At 39.5% G+C, this 20254-nt stretch overlaps 1 protein-coding gene across 5 annotated transcripts in view; it reads right to left on the bottom strand.

Moving 5' to 3' along the window:
- Positions 1-447: 447 nt before the first annotated feature.
- The window catches only part of DGKG (diacylglycerol kinase gamma), a gene marked incomplete at both ends in the record, with an annotated part of 149893 nt that continues 130086 nt past the window's right edge, over positions 448-20254 (bottom strand). For all 5 annotated transcript variants that reach the window (XM_084231210.1, XM_084231212.1, XM_084231213.1 and 2 more), the window contains 3 exons: positions 448-546; positions 9974-10034; positions 12147-12267. In XM_084231210.1, the coding sequence (XP_084087336.1) occupies positions 448-546; positions 9974-10034; positions 12147-12267 (281 nt within the window). The remainder of the gene's footprint in view (positions 547-9973; positions 10035-12146; positions 12268-20254) is intronic.

Raw genomic sequence — 20254 nt, 5'->3', positions numbered from 1 at the left:
GTGTCGGAGGCATTTTATCTCTGTACAGAGAGACCTTTGTGCAAGCTCTCTGGAACGGGAGCCTTTTCCCTTGGTCACATCCGATCTCACCGTAGGCAGGAAACCTGCAGCCTGCTCCTTGAGAGTGTCCATGAAGAAACTTGCGGGACTGGTGGAAAGAAAGATTTTCTCTTTCAGTCTCAGAAAGTCCCACTCAAGGCCTTCTGGGGTGGTGGAGGTTGCTGCATGTGCCAACCATACTCTGGTGGGCCCTGGTTCTGTTGGGGGTGTTTCCACTGTAGAAATAAAATGAATGGCAAGGTGAAGGTTTCTTCCTGAAGGGTGGCTTTGCTTCCACTGGTTAGAGAAGAGTGTGTGTGTTTGTGTGCGTGTGTGTGTGTGCATGTGTGTGTGTGTTTTACAGTTTCTTGTTTTTTCTCTTAGAGTAACTGGCATTTTATACATTGCTTAGTCTTTTGAACGGCTCTTCCTTCTCAGAGAAAAGAAGCTGCTCTTCTGGGGAGGCCCCATCATCATGGGTGCTTGGTTCTTGTGAGTAATTTTAATCTAAAAGCAAAGAGGCAGAGATGAATTAGTAGCATGCACATCCCAGTAGTCTATGGTATAGTGAGTCGCAGAGAGAGCAGGCAGGCCCAGCTTTGGGTTAGAAGGAGCCCCACGCAGAAGGACGACTGTCCTTGAACAGCTTCAAAATTGGCAACTGGACCCTGACTGGGCCTAGAGTTTGGCAACTGGAAGTGAGGGGCGGAAACACTGGGGAGAGACAGGTGTAAGCTTCCTACGTGGTGATCAACTTGCACCTGTCTTGTGTCCTTGCTATTCATAGACTTTCAGAATGTCACAGCCAGATGAGACCTTGGGGACCATCTCAGTCAACCCCTCTGCAGGATGGATAAAGGGATAGAAGCCCAAGGCTCTGTTGAGTCTTAGCTTGGCTGAAGGCCACACAGAGAGAGGCAGACAGCTACAGGCTGATTCTTCAACTCCCACTGCTTCTGGCCATTTCTGGGCAGGCAAGGCGGAGATGTCAATCAGTAACTCAAGGTTGAGTTCAGTCTGACCTCTGACCCAAGCAACACCAGGTGGAGAATTTCCCAATGAATACATAGGTATTTTTTTAGTCTGCCAGGGAAGACCCAACTTTCTTTTAAAAGCATATATAGTTTTTTTTAATTTTAGTTTTTATGAATATTTTCTCATGCAAACTTTTTTTTTTAGATTTATTTATTTATACAAGAACTGGGGTATAGGCCTGAGGTGCGGGAGGTGAGAGAATTCACCAGAGACAGAGTGGGGAGCAGAACAGGCAGATGACTGAAAACACTGCTGAGGGGAACAGTGGGCAAGACAGGAGAGGTCTGCCATGCCATGTGGGTATCTCCCTGGCCGGCTGGGAATCAAACCTGCGCTGCACAGGCTGTGGTCAGCTTCACAGCACTGTGTTCAACCTGCTTGCGCCACCAAGGAGGCCTTTCTCATGCAAACTTTAAGTCAATATCTTGGAAGTGGAAGACTGGTGAGTACTTACTTTGCCTTCTTCCCAATCTAATCCTAGAGGATGGCATCAAAATGCTTGATCCCTATTCGAATGTGACCTGGTGACATTGATGCTTACATAATCTGCACTGACTGCATTATTAGTCCATCAATAACACTTATCAAATATGACATGTTCACAATAGGAAGATGATGTGGGAACAAGAATCTAAGACCTGCATTTGGGTCTCCAAAGACCTATATATATATCTCAGTACTGGAACTCTGTTTTGCTGTGAGCCTCTGGATAAATCATTTAATTTTCAAAACTAGGGCTTGCTCAACTGTCAAATGAAGATAATAACATTCACCCTATTTTTCTCACCAAGTTGTTGTGAAGATCAAATGATAGACTGTCAGTGTAGACTGTAAAACGGAAAGTGTGAACAAGTTTATTAAATTAATGTGGGATAAGTCAAGTAGTGTAAGAGCTAGGTAAGGAATGCGAAGAGTCTAAATGTAGCATTTAAGAAGAATTTTAATTTTTGAAAGGAAGGGAGGGAAATGTGTTGGTGAAAAGAAAAGACAAAAAAAGGCTATGGGCAGAGGGGCCAAATATAAACCTCACATTTGAGGTAAAGGATGAGAAGTGAGGTCAGGGATACAGATGAGTGACTGGCACAGGGTTTTAAAAGGGGTTTTAGCCACAGATTTATGGTCAACTCATCTTTGACAAAGGAGCAAAGAATATGCATTGGAGCAAAGAAAGTTTGTTCAATAAATGGTGCTGGGAAAACTGGGTTGCTACATGCAAAAGAATGAAGCTTGACCACTACCTCACACCATATACAAAAATCAACTCAAAATGGATTAAAGAACTAGACATAAGACCAGAAACCATAAAATACATAGAAGGAAATATAGGCGAAACACTACGTGATATTCACATCAAAGACATCTTTATAGACACATCACCCAAAGCAGTGATAGTGAAGGCAAAGATATACAGCTGGGACTACATCAAATTAAAGAGCTTCTGCACAGCAAAAGAGACAATAACAAAAACAAAGAGAAACCCCACCGACTGGGAGAACATTTTTGCACCCAACACTAATGATAAAGGACTGATCACAAAAATCTGCAAAGAGCTGATGAGACTTAACAACAACAAAGAAAATAATCCAGTCAAAAAATGGGCAGAAGAGCTAAAAAGAAACTTCTCTGAAGAGGAAACGCAAATGGCCAACAGGCATATGAAAAAATGTTCAACATCACTTGTCATCAGGGAAATGCAAATCAAAACTACCATGAGATACCATCTTACACCAGTGAGAATGGCACATATTAAAAAAAACTAGCAACAACAAATGTTGGTGAGGATGTGGAAGAAAGGAACTCTCCTGCACTGTTGGTGGGAGTGCAAACTGGTCCAACCACTATGGAGAGCTGTGTGGAGATTTCTGGACCTACTAAACATAGATCTTCCATAAGATCCAGCAATTCCACTCCTAGGTATTTACCCAAAGGACACAGAAACATCAATTCCAAAGAGCATCTGCACCCCTATGTTGATAGCAGCACTGTTTACAATAGCTAAGCTTTGGAAACAACCCAAATGCCCAAAAATAGATGACTGGATCAAGAAGATGTGGTACATATACACCATGGAATATTACTCAGCATTCAAAAAAGATAAACACATGCAATTTGCAGCAGTATGGATGGCGCTGGAAGGGATCATGCTCAGCGAAATAAGCCAGAAAGAAAAAGAAAAATACCGGATGGTCTCACTCATAGCAGGAATCTAGAAAACTTAAATAAGGGACCAGGAAAATGAATAACTATAAGAAAGTGAAAATCAAAATCAACAAACAACTATGAACCAGAGACACTCTATGGGAGGTGGGGGGGCAGGGAGAGGAGGGATTGGGGTCAAAATAAGGGGGTTGCAATTGTATGGGGAATATAAAAATAATATTTATTTAAAAAAATAAAAGGGGTTTTATTGGGGAAATAGTAGGGAACATGCTAACTTTTTCAGTTGGAGAATAACATACTGGAAAAAGAATTTGAGGGAAATAATTCAACAGCTGTTTTAGGGAGAATTGGAGTAGGGGAGAGTCTGGCTAAGAAGGTACTACTGCAAGCCAGGTTTAAATTTATAAGGCCCAGAATATGGAAAGAAAAGGCTGGAATCAAGATATATGATGGGGAATAAGCATAACTTGGTTAATGGGAGCTGAAAATGATTCTGATTTTTTTTTTTCCAGGCTGGAGATTGAGAAGTGGAAATCTTTTTGTTTTGTGGTCACCAGAGAAGCAAACCAATAATCCATGAAACACCATTTTGTGTTATATTCCTATAGGCATTGTGTTTCTTCCTGAATTCATGGGAGAGGCATAGACTGGGAATTCTCACAGTATTTATCTTTGCACGTGATTTTGCATTATCTGATGATTGTTTGGTCATTGTACTAGCCCTTCTTTCTTTCCTAAGCGTATGAGCCCCATATTGAAAAGGACTTCATCTTCTTCCCTGGGCCAGCACAGTGCCCATTCAGAGTTCATGCTATAGATGGACCAACTGATTAGCACAACCAAGAGGAGAGAAGGCATGTTGTGGAAGAGATGGCTGTGTTTGGGGCAGACAGCAGCTGTTAACTTTGGGAATTTTTTTTTTCCAGTTTGTTTCTATGCCTACATGTTTTTAATAAAATTAAAATCAGTTACTTACTCTGTTTTAACTTTATTTTGCAAGCATTTCCAATATCACTAAATATTTATTAAATATGATTTTCAATGGCTTAAAATTATTCTAAATCTGATGAATGTCATAAAGATGATTTAATCCATTCCCTAAATGTTGAACTTTTAGGTAATTTTCTTTCTTTCCATTTTTTTGCTATTTTGAATGATATAGATATTGGCATTCTTACATGTCCATTTCTTTATATATATATATATTTTAAGTTATTTATTTATTTAATTTATTCATTTATTTATTTATACAAGCACTGGGTACAGTCGGAAGCGCGGGAGGGTGAGAGAATTCACCAGAGCCAGAGCAGGGAGCAGAACAGGCAGAAGGACTGAAGTACACTGCTGAGGGGAGCAGCGGGCAGCAGGAGAGGTCTGCGCGCCATGTGGGACCCTCCTCCGGTGGCTGGGGAGCAGCCGCGGATCCAACCGGCGCTGCAGAGGCTTCCGGGCAGCTTCGCAACCCAGCGCTCAACTGCTGTGCCACCGGGGAGTCCTCTTTTTATATTTCTGATAAACTTTACTTTTCTTAGAATAAGTTCTTTGACGCATATGAGCAATTTTAAGGGTGAAGGCAAATGAACTGGATCAATGTATATTAATATTTGTAAAGGTCCTCATGATACACTGCTCCAAATGCTTCTAGAATAATTGTACCAATTATACTCCTGCTTCACTGACTGAGCTAGCTTCACCACACCCTTGTCAGCAAGAAATATTATCTTTTTTAAAAAAAATTTATTTATGCATACAAGAATTGAGGTACAGGCCAGAGGTGTAGGAGGTGAGAGATCACCAGAGACACAGTGGAGAACAGAAAAGGCAGATTGACTGAAATACACTGCTGAGGGGAGCAGCGTGCAAGTCAGGAGGGGTCTGCTGTGCCATGTGGGTTCTTCCCTGGCAGGGATTGAACTCATGTTGCAGTGGCTGCAGATAGCTTCATAGTGCTGCATCTTAACCCCTTGCACCACCAATATTTGTAAAGTTCCTCATGATACACTGCTCCAAATGCTTCTAGAAAAACTGTACCAATTATATTCCTGTTTCACTGACTGAGCTAGCCTCACCACACCCTTGTCAGCAAGAAATATTATCTTTAAAAGAAAAACAAATTGTGTTGATTTGATAAGTGACACATGGCATGGCTTTCTACTTTCCTTTGAAATTCTTCCTCCCTTCTCCCTCTTTTAAGACTTGTTATAATAAATATTTTTTTGTAGCTCATGGCATCCCTTCTGTGAATTCTGTTCATTATTATGTTGATATTTTCTCCTGCCAGTTTCTAGGAGCTCTTTATACATCATGGGGATTAACCTGTTTTTTAAGATGACTATTGCAAACATTTTGTCCTTAGTCTTTTAAATACCTACATTGAATTTTTACTTGTAGAATTTAAAATGTTAATAAACATGTCACTTTTTTCTTAGAAAGTTTATGCTCACAGTGTGATTATAGTCACCTGCCCTCCTACTGCCCCCCTATCCTGATATAACACTTAATACTTTAATGGGATGGGAGTGAAGTTAGAAGCTGATATATTGATATAATGACATTTTCATAAACGGGACATTTCTTGGATACCTTATGTTAAACAGTCAATTTCTTTCCAAGTAGTTTATGTTCTTTTTCTTTTCCTTCATTAGTTTTTATGTGTGTTAAATTTTCTTAGGGCTTTTTTCTGTACTATTGATTTATCTATCCAATTGTGGAATTATTGTTGCTGTATAACTATTGAATATCTCCTAGTAAGTCCTTCCTTCCTGTTTTGTTATAAAATGCCTTAACTACTGTTTGTCAAGTTGAAACAACAATTGTATTGGGATTTTGTTTGAGATTCCTATTTAGAAACATGGTTTCCAAATTGTTTCTATATTCAAAAATGTTTTCATATTGGCTAAGTCTTCTTGTCATCCATTTTTTCACATTTTTATGTTTTACTTTTTTTGTTGTTGTTATTATGATAGCGTAACTTTTTTCCATTATATTCTTCTGAATGACTGAGGTGTATACAGAATTTACTCAGTTTTGCTTATCTCTTCATAGGGCTTCATTGAGCTAACTAATACTATGAGGTTTTCAGTTGATTCTATCAGCTTTCTATACGTACATTATCTCATTTGCAAATAATAAGTTTGAGTCTTTTTCAATTAGTGATATTTCTTTTCTGCTTCATATACTGCACTGGTTAGAATTTCCAAACAATATTATCATATACGTCTTGTCCGTGATTTAAATGAAAATTCTGCTAATGTTTTATTATTAAGTCAAAAATTATTGTTTTCAGGTATTTTTAACTATTTGGAGAGAGTACCTTTCTTGATCTTAGTTTTTCTAAGAATTTTTACCTTTAATAACCAGAAATGTGGAATATAATAGAATATTTTAGGGTCACTTGTTCAATTTATCATGTAATTTTTCTATTAAACTTATGTTAGAAGATTTTCTTGCATTCCTTTTCTTGAGGAGTAAAAATTCTTTTACTATATTGCTCAATTCTCTCTACCAATATTTTAACTAGAATTTTTGTATGATGTTTGTTTGAGATTCATGTGTAGTTTCCTATTTTTAAGTACAATTTTTGTTAGGTTTTTGTGTTTGTCTAATTTCATAAAATTAATTGGGTAGCTTTCTATCTTAGTTTATACAATAGAAAAGTTTACATAAATCTTTATTTCCTAATAGCACAAAATACTCACCAATAGGATTATCTGTTTTAAGAAAAATTTGTATGCAATTATTTGAAAGCATTTTCTACTTCATTAATGGTTACTTAGGACATTCATTCATTTACTTACAAGGCTCAAATTTATTAGGATCATTGTAAACATGCCATAATATATACAGTTTTAAAATTAGATAAAGCCATTACCACATTTATATTTATTTTTTAAATTATACTTATTATATATTTTAATATCTATGATTTCAGTTTCTTTTTTAAATTTAGATTTTCACATATTTGACATATTTAAAGAGCTGGTTCTAGATTTCCTTATTTTCTAATTAATTTCTACTTTTATCTTTAATATTTTCTTCCTTATTATCTTAAGTTTGTTTTATCCTTGTTCTTTTAATTTTGGTACTATTCATTACACTTGCTTTTCCTTTTTAAATGATGGATATAGATGATACCTTGAATTTGTTTCCAATTACACTATAGACTACATTTTCTAAGTTCTGAAAGAGAACCTTCTAATTTTATTTTTTAAATAGTAAATAATACTGGTTTTGAGCCCCTCTTGAACCTACTATCTTTAAGGAGAACTTTTATAATCTTTGAGTGATTGGATTTTGTTTGCTTACTCATTTAATTTATTAGTAATTTCTAGTTTTATTGCTTTGTGGTCAAATAAAAGATCCTTTATAATTTCTACTTCTGGATTTTTAATATATTTTTTCTTTGTGAACTAATTTATTATCTATTTTGGTAAATTATAGATCCTTGAAAAAATGAGAAATTTAATTTGTTTATACGTTTTATATAGTTATTTCATCTGTGTTTACTAACATTTATTTTTTTTCTACTTGACCTCAAATGCAGAAACAAATAAGCTTAAGCCACTCAATACCTGTCTTTCTGTAGGCTTCCTTCTATAACTACTATTTTCTCAGATCATATCTTGCTGCTGTTTTTTGCAATATGTATTTTTGATTCTGTTATTAGAGATCTAAAATTTTGTGACTATTACATCTCATAACTGAGTGTTCTAACAAATAAGTAGTGACCTTAATCCTCCTTTATGCTTTTGGAATATTGGAAGGTGCATTTCCTTAAAATTAATATAATCAATAATATAATTTCTTACTTTTAACATCTCTATGCTTGATAAAGAATAAAATAAAAAGATGTGTTCTTTTGTTTTAGGCATATCCATTATAAGAAGCATATCACTGAACTTTAATTTTTAAACCAACATGAGACAGAAACACATTTACTTTTTTTTGGTCATTTCTGATATACTTGATTTTAACCTCTTTCATCCTGTTTCAAAACTTTAAAAAAATTTCGCTTGTTATTTGTTTTTTATCTCGTGTTACACTGCTAAGGCTTACAAATTTTAAATAAATTAATATTATGAGTATTTGGCTATTTCAAAACCCATTGTACCCAGTGTTTGGCTTTGGAGGACTGGCAATCCAGTTCTCACTGAATCAAGTGGATGAAGGCATGATTTCCTCTAGCCTTTTAATTTTCTTAGGAGACAGGAGGAACTTGGATAGACTTTCCCCTCAATTCAGCTCCATCAAAATTATAAATAGTAGAAATTTCTTTTATCCTCCCTAAATTGAACAAGGAAGTAAACTATTAATAGTTTTTGTTGTAGTATGGTTTTTTTTTTTTTTTTTTTTTTTTTTTTTTTTTTTTTTTTTTTTGTGGGACCCTCGCAGGCAGCCGGGGAATGAACCGGCGCGGCAGAGGCTGCGGGCAGCCTCGCAGCCCAGCGCTCAACCGCTGTGCCACCAGGGGAGGCCCCATCATTTTTTTCTTAATCTTTCTAGAAACTGGAAGATTAAGGTAAGATTTTGCAGAAAATAATTTCTATGTTGGTAACCTTTATAAAAGATTCCATCTCTGGAGTCGCTGGCTCTAGGGAGCAGTTTTGTGATTTGTAGAAGTAACATGGAACAAAGAGTTCTAGAAATACATCTACAATTCAGACTCAGTAGAAATCTCATAAAAACTCTTTTACTCTAGTAGAAGAAAGCCTGATGTTATTTCTGAAAAGCTCAAAATAGCAGGTATGGGAATACTCCACCAGAGTAAGGAAGCTTAGAAACACAAATTTGTCTTTAGAGATTGCGCTTCATGATAGTATTGAAAATATATAATAAATATAATTAAAAATGTAAACAGAAACACAGTAATGGTTTTATCTAATTATAAAATGTAATATACCAGTGACCACCCTGATGTGAACATGAGGACAGTGGTTTTTCTTTGCATAGTTTCTAGCTGGGGTTGTAACTGAGAATGAACTGAGGAAGGAAGGACACGTTTCCTGCAAAAGTGCTTAACTGAGAGTTAACACAGTTATGGGAAATCGGGGAATGGGGAGCTACCTGTATTTTAGTTTGTTCACTCATTCAGTCTTTCATTCATTCAATAAGTGTTATAGTACAACTATCACAAACCAGGCACAGCATCAGTTGCTGGGTGATAACACCCATAAACAAAATAGATCACCGGTGGGAAGTTACCCTTTCGGTGGAGTTTTTCGTTGCATCCTCAGGGCAGTGGTGCACCTACGGTGAGCAGGTCTGTGACTGTGGGAATTCTTTCCAAAGATCGCAGCGGTCACTGCAACTGGGTGGCAGGTCTAGGGTACATGTGCAGATTCAGCTTTCCCAGAAAGAAGCATGTTCTAACAATCAGACTTGCAAATGGGAAGAATAGCCTGCCTTTTGGGGTGGTAAGTTCCCTGCCAATAGAATGAGTCAAGCTGAGGCTCTCAAGACACTGTAGATGAAGTCTCAGAATTCACCAACAGGAAGTTCAGGCTCTTTGAAGACAGCTTTGTGTCTCATTCAGTTTTAGAGTTGGTGCCTCACAGTACCTGGCCCTTCACAGGTATTTGATAAAGCCTTGGCAGGTAAGAAATGGATGGGTAATGTGGAAGGGACGTTGTATTAGAGGATCTCCCAAAGCCTCTGAGATGCAACAATTTTGTATTGTGAATGCCCAGAGGGCACCCAAATAAAGATTCTCAGCCTCATCTCAAAGACTGGCAAAACTTACCGTGCAAGGTGGCTGCATCCACGGCTCTCCATCCACTTGCATGGGTAGCAGCTTGTTCGTCCTGGTACACAAGAACCAAGAGAACACAGTGAGCTTCTTGGAGTTGGAGAATCAGGGAAACAGAGGTGGGAAAATCCTATCGGTCCACCTAGGAGTGATTCTCTAAGACTTTCCCTGGGCTTGTTAAAAATAAGTGTTTTGAGTTCAACTCAGGTGTACTGACCCAGCAGGTGTGGGGCGAGGGTCAGGGGTCTAATTCTGTTGCTCTGGTCCTCAGGCCCTGCTTTGAGAAATATTGCCCTGGGTGAGCAGCAAATCCACAGAAGTCTGTGGAGCAGGGGCCAACCAAATATGGCAGCACCACAGCCAAGCAGATCACAGTTAAACAGTCAGCCGGAGGGCCTGCAGATCGTGCCAAAACTCCACAAAATGGGAAGGGTTATGAAATGGGAAAGGCCTGGTTTCTATGTTGAGTGAGAGGTTGCATCATATCCATGAGGTAACGTCTCCAGCCTGTACAAGATACTGCTCAGGTCTGAGTGTGTCTTGCCTTGTCCCAGATCTTAACCATCCCTCCAGAACAACAGCACGCTCTGTGGGCCTGGCTAAACTGAGAGAATGGGTCATTGGGAATATTGTCTCCAGGAGTAGAAGAAGCGAGGCGAGGACAGAAATGTTGTTTGGGGGCTTGGGATAAAGTTTTTCTGGTATAGGGATTCTTAAAAGGAGAGAGAGCCTTCTGATTTCCTTTTGTAGAAGACGTGTGAATTCACATCACATCGCCTTTGGGAGAAAAGGCAGGTCCCTTCAGAGGCCTCTGGTCTGGGCGAGCAGGGAGCAGTTGCCACCCACTGACCAGGAAGCCCTTACCTGGATTTGGCATCTGCCCTGTTTTCAAAAATACAGAACGAGGGAGGTAGGCTGTGTTATGATGTCGATGATTCCCTGACTGACCCCGAGGATATTTAATAATGAAAAACAGTAAAGCTAATAATAAAATAATAAGAAGAGAGGCATTTTGGTTTTTGGGACTGAAGAGCGTATCTGGGAAGTGTCCAAAAGGATGGTGGGTTTTTTTTTTTTTTGTTTTTTTTTTTTTTGGTCCTCTGGAATACTAATGGGCTGGACCTACTTAGTGTTGAAGTCATGGAGAATGGACAGAGAATGAACAGTTCATTAACCTGTCTAGATTAATTTGGAAAACAGGGGTCCTAGTACTACTCAGTGAGAAAGGGGAGCAAACCTTTGGGGGAATGATAGGAAAGATGACAAATAGATTACAAAGACAGGGAATGAAGAAAAGGGGTTAGTGGGCTAGACCTTTAACTAAGAGATAGCAGGGAACCAGCTCTGGAGACCTTTCTATGAGATATAGGGTAGCACCAAAGTCAGAGTTTCCCCAAATGTGTTCTGGAACACTTGCCCAACAAGTTCTGTGGTCAAAGGATTCTATAGTCAAATAATTTTGGTAAATGTATATTCTGTGATTCTCTAGGACATCTGAAGGCAAACCAATAGACTGATCTATAGAAATGTAATAGAAAAATAAAGGGGAAAAACTTCTGGAACAATTACTTGGAGAAGAATCTGTACCTAATTTCATTGATTAAATAGGGGCAACTGAAATCAGTGTTTCCCTCCATTAGACTCCTCCCCATTGGGAACCTGCATTGGCCAACCTGTGGGATCCAGCCCCAAAGAATTTTCATCCTTTTAGTTAATTTTGCCAGATTTGCTAATGTTGATTGTTTAGCTCTATAAGCCTTGCAGGAAATAGTATTTTGAAGGTCAATCCAAGAAAAAGCATAGCCGAGAACCTGGTTTTTGTCAGAGCATACCCTCTGGCATAGAGCCAACATCTTAATTTTCAAAGATGTAAAACTTCAGGAGGTTGGACCTCTGGTTCTCTGGATTTCATAATCTCATACTCCTGTGTAGAGAATTTCACCAATTCATTCTAAGAGAACAGCAAAGTGGTTGCAGTGGAACCACTAGTTGATAGATTGGGTGGCTGCGTTATTTAAGTTTGGGAAGCATTCATTGTAAATGTTATCAATCTTCTGTCCCCCACTTTTCCTTCACAGAACTTCAATGATGGCTTCCTTGCTGTTGTCTATAAGGATGTTATGGGAGATGGGAGACGAGGAAGCCGCTGGGTAAGGAGGAAGCATACCTGACGGTGACAGAGGAGCACTGGGCGAGCCTCCTGCCTGCACTCTTCAGACCAGTATAGATCTGTCCCATCTCCATGGCTCCTTCTAGCCCCACCACTTCAAGAAGCTGGTCACTGAGGTCTGCAGAGTGAGACAAGCAAAGCAGTGCTTACACATTCCTTTGTTCCTCAGGCTGACTCTGGCCAGAAAATCTGGCCCCCAGATAGCCAACACAAAGGTCCACATCTTTTCATTTTCACCAAACAGCATTTTCATACTCATTCTGAATGCGGAATTTCCACAAAGATCATTCATGGTCAGAAACCCAGTTTTAGTGAAAAAAGGTTTTGATTCAGAATATTACTGTGCATTAAAAGGATGGTTTGGCATATTAAGAAATCTCTTCAAACACAGAGAAATACAAATGATGAACCAGCTCTTTTGGAGATAATTCTCAACCCTCTCTCCTCCCTCTCTCCCCCCAGTGCTGCTAAAGGCACACTGGTTTGGGATTAGGATAGGAAGGAATGCTGATGAAGGTCATTATCCATAGCTGGATCAAATCTCACTTCTCTGAATGTCTGAATAACATCTTGGCTCCACTGATGATGACTGATGGTTAATTAACCTCAAATTTGGCCTGTGGTAAGCCAGTGGTGAGCCAACCTTCTTGGACATCCTTGGGGAAATCAGTGACCTCTTTCAGGACACCAGGTGCCTAATCTGAGCCAAGGAAAAGAATATTTCACCTACACCAGATTATTCTGGGTCCACAGTAGGAAAGAGGACAGAAAATATGAGTCTCAGGCTTAGAGTCACATAGGATTGATGGCCTCCCACAGTGGCAATTGCTTTTGATTCAGCACCTGAAAAAGCCACCCCCCTCACTACCCTGCCCCAAGTTCCTGAGGTTTAGCTTATGCTTTCTTGGGAAAGTAATGGCAGGATTAGGGTTGGATATTGGGCCTTATTTTTGCCACAGAACTTTTATTATTTAAAAAAGTAACAAAGTAAAAGGGCAAATTCTTAAAAAGCTTCCCTTCCTTTGCCTATCAAGACAAAAGCACTTTTTTCAGAGGTTGTGACTAATAACTAATACCCTATTAATATCCACAAACTAGAAAGTTGTGTCTATGTTAATGTTTATTTAACAGATGACTTCTGTCTTCTAAGGTGCCTCCTGGTATAGTAGAACAGTGTTTGTTAAGATTGCCAAAGATCTATTTGGGTTTGTCTTTGCTTTTTTTTGTTTAGAAAACTAACTTTTGTTTAAAAAACATTCTTTGATGGATATATTTCTAATGAAGACAGCTAAACAGACCATTGGGCTGACCACAAATGTATCAACATTGTCACAGAGTAACCCTCTGCTGATTGCCAGTAAACATCAGTTGCCAACAGATTCACACATTGCCTTAGCCTTTCTGTGACAGGTATACAGTTTTCCCCACCCCCTACATCCATTCTCCTTCTCTGGTCCTCCTTGTTTCCGTATCTATGAAAAAATACTGTCTCCTTAAACTCTATCTCATTTTGATTTGGAATAAGATACCATGAAACAGCAATGTTTACTTAGGAGAATGCTCCAGGCTCTCTTAAAGAGTTTGGTTCCAATAAACAACAAATGTCTAAATCTCTAGTCACTTAATTAGTTCCTTTCTTATCAAAGAGTATTGAATAACCATTGGATAATCTTAGCTTAGTGTACCATTTTAAGAGTGTCTGTGAAATCAATTGTGATTATGAAAGAGTAGGGAGAAGAAGAGGAGGAGGCGGTAGAGAAGATGAAGGAGAGGGAGAAGAGAAATGTATAGAGTGTATCTTGGGGCAAGGTGGTGGAGGAGGTATATTGGGGTAGGGAAAGGAAGAGAAATGGGAAGTAGAACTTTTGAGAAGTTTCTCTAGGGGCAGAGAGACAGATGTCTTGCAAAATGTTGCTCTTTGTACCAGGCTTTGGTATCTGACAGTACTGTGATAGTTCAATGTTTTCCCTCCTCAAACATTCCCTGGTAACAAAATGTTCTAAGAAGCAGGGGACTTAATAGACTCAAGTGTTTCAGCTTTTACAATGTCTTGGTCTTTTAACAAATTTTCCTGTTGAATGGCTTTAACTCTAGAGTTGTTATCACTTCCCACACATTACCTTGCAGCTATCACTTCCCACACATTACCTTGCTTCCTGGCTCTAGGAGAGAAGTAATGAAGGCTGATCTCATCAGGATGGTGGGTGGGTGGGGGGCAGGGACTCACACAAATGTGGGACTGAGGAGATAAATATAGGGGAAGGGGCTAGGGTCTTGGTATTTTTGTTGTTGTTGTTGTGATTTTGCCACTAACTTTCTTCTGCATGTTCCCTGGCATAAAGAGGCTAGGAGGACTCCTGTCTATTACTGAGAGAAGACTTGATTGCTCTTCTTTTTCTCTGCCATTGCCTAACTGGTATTTCTTTCAACTTAAAATGCCTGCCAGGAAGTCCTGAAATAAAGAAATCTCATTAACTTTGTTTCCCACACTTACTGAACCATGACACCTCCTTTTGTCTGATACCTATAAACAGTCCATAGTAGTTTTATGCTTTTTGGGAGTTCTGACATCAATTAAGTCTCTTTACTTTATCTATCACAGAGAAACACAGGCACACATTAAATCTAGAGTTACAATGAAGTATAAGAAAGTGAAAGTCAATGTCCAGACACACAGAACAACTAACATCCAGAACTTAGAATCCAGGATCAGGACATCTGGTATACCAGGTGTCTACTTTACATTAGGTACCAATGATTCAGAGTGTGGTTTTGGCAATTACAGTCATTTCCATATTGTCTTTATGCACCTCAACTCACTAGTGTTTAAGATGTAATGTTTATGTGTCTTAGAAAAACAGAAATTCACGTATTTATTCATTCATTCATTCATTCAACTGAGTAGCAACCAAATGCCAGAAACTATGCTAAGAACTGGGACTACAAAATGTTCTATTTTTGAAGAACTTTAGACCAAGAGGAAGAAACAAAATTAGTTGTAGAAAATGCTTTCATTGGACGATATGAACAAGAAAGACTGAGTAACTGATTCTGACTAGGAAGTGTATGGAAGGACAGATATTTTAGGAAGGACTTGAAGGATGAATCTCAAGGTAATTTGCTGGATTAAGAAGGATGTAGGACCTTCCAAGGACAGGGATGATCATTTGTAGTGGTGAACAGGATGCATAAAGAAATTAATTTAACAATAAATCCACTTGGCAATTTCACTGGAAAAAGAAAAAAAATATTTATCCTTATGGAGAATTACTGTCCAGAGACTTTTTTTAAATGCCAGAATTACAAAAAGGGGCCCCTGGTTGGGCACAAGCTTGTTGCAAGTGGAGAGCTAGGCATTTCAGCACTGCTATTGGTTACAAAACTTATGCAGTGCTTTGAGTACAGAGAACACTTAATACATGTTCTCCAAGAAAAAAAAAAGAATGGGAAAATTAAAAAAGGAGAATAGGAAGCAAAGGAGGAACAGCAAGGACAATCATAACATTTCTGATCTGGTCCTCTGGGTTCAGCCTCTGGTCTGTGATTTTATAAGAGCAAATCTGCTTATGTCATCCCCAAACCAAAGCTTCAGTGGCACCAATTAAGTGCTGGGAAGAAAAGACAAAAGTTATATTCTTTCATACATAAATGAAAAGTGTAAATTGGCAGAAAGTTTTTTTCAGAAAGACATTTGGCAATCAGAGTCTAAAATTTTCATACTATTGATTCATTAAATTCATTCTTGTTATTGATCAAAAAAATCATTAACAGAACCTAAGATCATATAAATGTGAGCATTGTGGCATCTTTTATAAAAGCGAAATATACCCTCTCCCCATTTCCACTGAATGAGAATACTTAAATAAATTATATGATAGCCAATTATAGGATTTTATACTACCATTAAAATATTTGCAAAATTTCAAAGATGCTAAATATGTATATGCTATAATGTTAAATGTGAAGGCAGGATATAAACATACTTATATGGCATGCTTTCAAATATGTAAGAATATGTATAGGAGAAAAGGACAATTTTTTTTTAAGGACAAATTCTTGTATGTGGTGAGTTCTGGGTAGATGAGAGGTGATTTTTTTCCTGCTTTATTATTTCTAGGTGTTTTTTATTTTCTATAAGTATGTATTAAGGCTTTAATTGAAAAAAAATTAACTGTTCTTCATAGCTGTAAAGATGATAGAAACTCCTTGGCTTGATGTTCAAGGCCCAGCCCCTTCTGGCAGAGGGCTGCCTCGGCGGTTTTATTTCCAGACACTGTACAGCTAGGAGCCTGCTCCAAACCTTCAAATAGTATGCAGTTCCCACTAAATCCTACTTTTTCCTTCCTTTGTGCCTCTAGATATGCCATAACCCTGCTTGAAATGTCCTCTTCCACTTTGATCCATCAACACTCAGCTCAAATATCAGCACCTTTGAGAAGTCTCCCGGGACTTTCATGCCTGCAATTTGATTTAGACACACCTCCTCAAACTTTCCCAGGAGATACGGTCAAAGAACAAGGGGGTTGGTGTATTGGCTATGGGCAGAGAGGGTTACTGTAACACAGGGTCTAGGCTGAATAGGGCAAGAGATGAAGGACTAGATGAAAGGGAGAAACCAAGTAAGAGATTTGATGAGTTCTAGGAACAGGTGTTCTGAACCAGTGGGAGGAAGAGGGTTACAAAGAGGTGCTAAGAACAACTTTGTAGGTGATATGTTTTGCCTGTGGTCCCAGAGGTGGGTGGTTAAAGTGGAGGATGGTTGATGGGGAACTTAGAATGATGAAGTGAGTTTAGGTCAGTAGTTTCTTAAACTGCTGCATGTTAGAATTACTTGAACAGTTCTTAAAAATAATGATGTCCAGGTTGCATCTGTATCATTTAAATCAGAATGTGTGGGTTTGGGTGCAGGCATTAGTGTTTGTTTTTAATTCTAGGTGATTTTATGATGGAGCACGATTTGGGAAACACTGGGCTAGGTTTTTGGGTAAACCATCCCCCGAGGCCAGTGGCTCTCAAAGTGTGGTCTTGGAGCAGTACCAGTATCACCTGAGAACGTGTTAGAAATGCAAATCCTCAGGCTCCTCCCCAGATCTACTGAATTGGAAACTCAAGGGGTTGTACCTTGAGGTCTGTGTTCCAACAAGTCCTCTGGAAGATTCTGAGGCATGCAAAAGTTTGAGACTTGAGCCTTAGGCAATAAAACTGCCCCAAACATATGCAGGAGTTGGAGTGCAGGAGACTATAAACAAACTACTTCCTGACTACTTTAATCTAGAGCTTCTTCTCTTGAAAATTGGAAATTTGAAATAATAAACTGACCTCAAAGAGTAGTAATGAGATTTAAATTGCAGAGTTGTATGTGAAAGTGCCTGGCAAAGAGAGACCCCTCAAATACATTTCACTTTTCTTTTCTGCAACATTAACCCTTACAACTCCAATCATCTGTCTACTTACCTTAGAGCTGTTGTCTGGAAGTTCCTAAACCATAATATTTGAGTTAAAACATTAAAAAAAATCTTCAATGTTCTTCGCAGTTTCACACCTCCACACAGACTGCAGATCCAAGTGAGCTTGAGATTAAGGGGACATCCTGCTCAATCTTGTCTTTTCTTCCTTTCATCTTGTCCCGATTCTGCTCCTTTCTCTACTTCCTTTACCTCAACAGCCCTGTTTTGCCTTTTTTGTTTTTTAGTCCTGCTATCAGAGGAGGAATTGGAACGCAATACTGACAGGTAAAGGCTGACAGGCACTCATATTTAAGCGGCACATTTAACCTCTTCAGGCTGTTTGGTGACTCTGGAAGCCCAAGACACAAAAGACTCTTAGCCAGGTATGCAAGATCCTTCACTCGCCCTGTTCCTGCACAGGAAGCTCTGTGTCTGAAGAACTCCCGTTTGCCCTCCAGAGTACCACACACTGTGCTTCTTCCTTCTCCTATGCTCAGATAGAGGATTTCACCTAAAGACAAGTGTTTCTTTTCGCTTCATTTCTGCAACTCCATTGAGAGTTGAAGGCAGGAATGTGTTGTTTATCTTTGTATCCCCAGCAACTAGCCCTTGGCATATAGAAGGCTTCCAATAAATGTTTGTTGAATAAACTTAATAAGATTCATACTTTAGTGCTAAAGACCTTGACAGGTTTAGCCCGAAAGAGAGAAAAGATCATGATTAATGAGAATAACAATAATAATAACAATTATTTTCCAAGATTGAACTGGGTCATAGATTTCCATGTATGTATTAACCCATTTGACCTGCTTATAACAGATAACGATGTCCCAGGTTGGTTTTGCCTCTCTCCCTTATGCATATTTTATATTCATTCTCATCTTGGCTGCTGAGATGAAAATTCAGTCATTTAAGATGCACAGGAAACTCAGGATATTTGGGTGTTATGATTTGGGCTCCTTGCTTGTGGTGCCCTGGGGCAGTGTAGGGAGACCCTCAGCCTAACGGGATGCCTTGTTCCTGTCAATCCCAATCCTACCCCATGCCCTCTTCCATCAGCACTGAGGTTTGCAACGGGCTAGTCCAGGGAGTCACGGAACCCTCATGGAGGTGCTGAAACCTGACGATGTGATGGTACCCACAGAGTTTGTGAACCCTTCCACCAAACTCCAGGGCAGCTGTGTCATAAAATAAAACCCATCGGCTCTGTTCCCTTACTGGGTTACAGCAGCACAGGGGGACTGAGATGTCAGGTAACATTGCTTTGGGCTGAAATCTTACATGTTCAGTGGGTAACACTGGTTAGCTAATGCTGACCTGAAGCTCTTATTGGCAGGGGTATGTGTCTGATTAATTAGAAATGCAAAAAACAATGTGTCCTACTTAATAAATGTCTTCTGACAGACAAATATGTACACATAGAGGTAAAAGAAAAAGCTAAGGAACTTAGCAACAGTTCTTGAGTTGGGACTAACAGCTTAACTGTCGTGTCCATATAAAGCAGGTTATATGTCTTTGTGTCCATTTGCTAGACCTGCCATAACAATAGACTGGGTGGCTTAACCAACAGAAGTTTATTTTCTCACAGGTCTGAAGGCTGAAAGTCCAAGATCAAGGTGCAGGTAGAGTTGATGTTCTGTTAGGCCTCACTCCTTGGCTTGCTGATGGCTGCACTCTTGGTGCTTGTTTACATGGCCTCTTCCTTGTGCACACACATCCCTGGTGCCACTTTCTGTGTGTCCAAATGTCCTCTTTTTATAAGGACACCAGTTAGGACGCCACTGCCTCCTTTTAACTTAATCATCTCTTTAAAGGCCATATCTTCAAATACAGTCACATTCTGAGGGCCTGGGAGTTAAGAGGCCAATGTATGCAATGTCTGGAGGCCACATTTCAGCCCCAAACAGGGGCTGATATATAATATCAACCATGAATATAATAATGAAACTTATCTCCTGGGTTATTTTGAGGACTACAGAGATAAAGAGTGTGAAGCTGCTCTGTCAACAGCAATTAGAAATGTCCCCTATCACTGTGCTACTGAGAAGCTAACATGAAGTAGTGGTACCTTCTCACTCTTCTCGGAAAGAGAGGCTACAAGCCCAGCTCTGCCCTGTGGTGGGGCCAGGTTCAGTCCCCACAGTCTAGACAGGTCAGTGGGAGCTGGCAGGCCTGTCTCGGGCTCAGCCTGCCAAGGCTGTGGTGGGCGTCACTTTGGGCTCCTCTCCTGCCTCCACATTTCCATGGAGATGGGCCTCGTGCCCTTGGCCGCCCAGGTACCCAGAGCCCAACAAAGCCGGGCACTGATCAGCCGTCTAAGCTTCCCACTGGGTCTGGTCTGTGTAGATGAAAGGCTGTTTCCCACCAAAGAGCTTCAAAGGCAGTTTAAAAGCACAGCAGTCTGAAAATAAGCTGGTGGTGAGGAGAGGGAGAGTACCCCAAAAGACTTGTTTCCTCAGCTTCAGCAAGGGAGGGGCCTTTGGACACAAAAGGCTGAGTAAGGAAGGATGTAACTGGCCAAACAGGATCCCCACCTCACCCCCACCCCCATGTTCCCACCTGGCCTCTTAGAGCACTAGGTTCTCAGGCAGCTCAACCACAACTAACCTGAAGAATAATCTGTGACTGACAGTTTCTCTAGAGATTCTAATGCAGGTG

This window comes from Talpa europaea (assembly GCF_964194135.1).
Source record: "Talpa europaea genome assembly, chromosome: 4".
In the NCBI taxonomy this organism is placed as follows: domain Eukaryota; kingdom Metazoa; phylum Chordata; class Mammalia; order Eulipotyphla; family Talpidae; genus Talpa; species Talpa europaea.
Note: the sequence above shows the minus strand (reverse complement) of the source record. Positions and strands in the feature narration are given on the sequence as shown.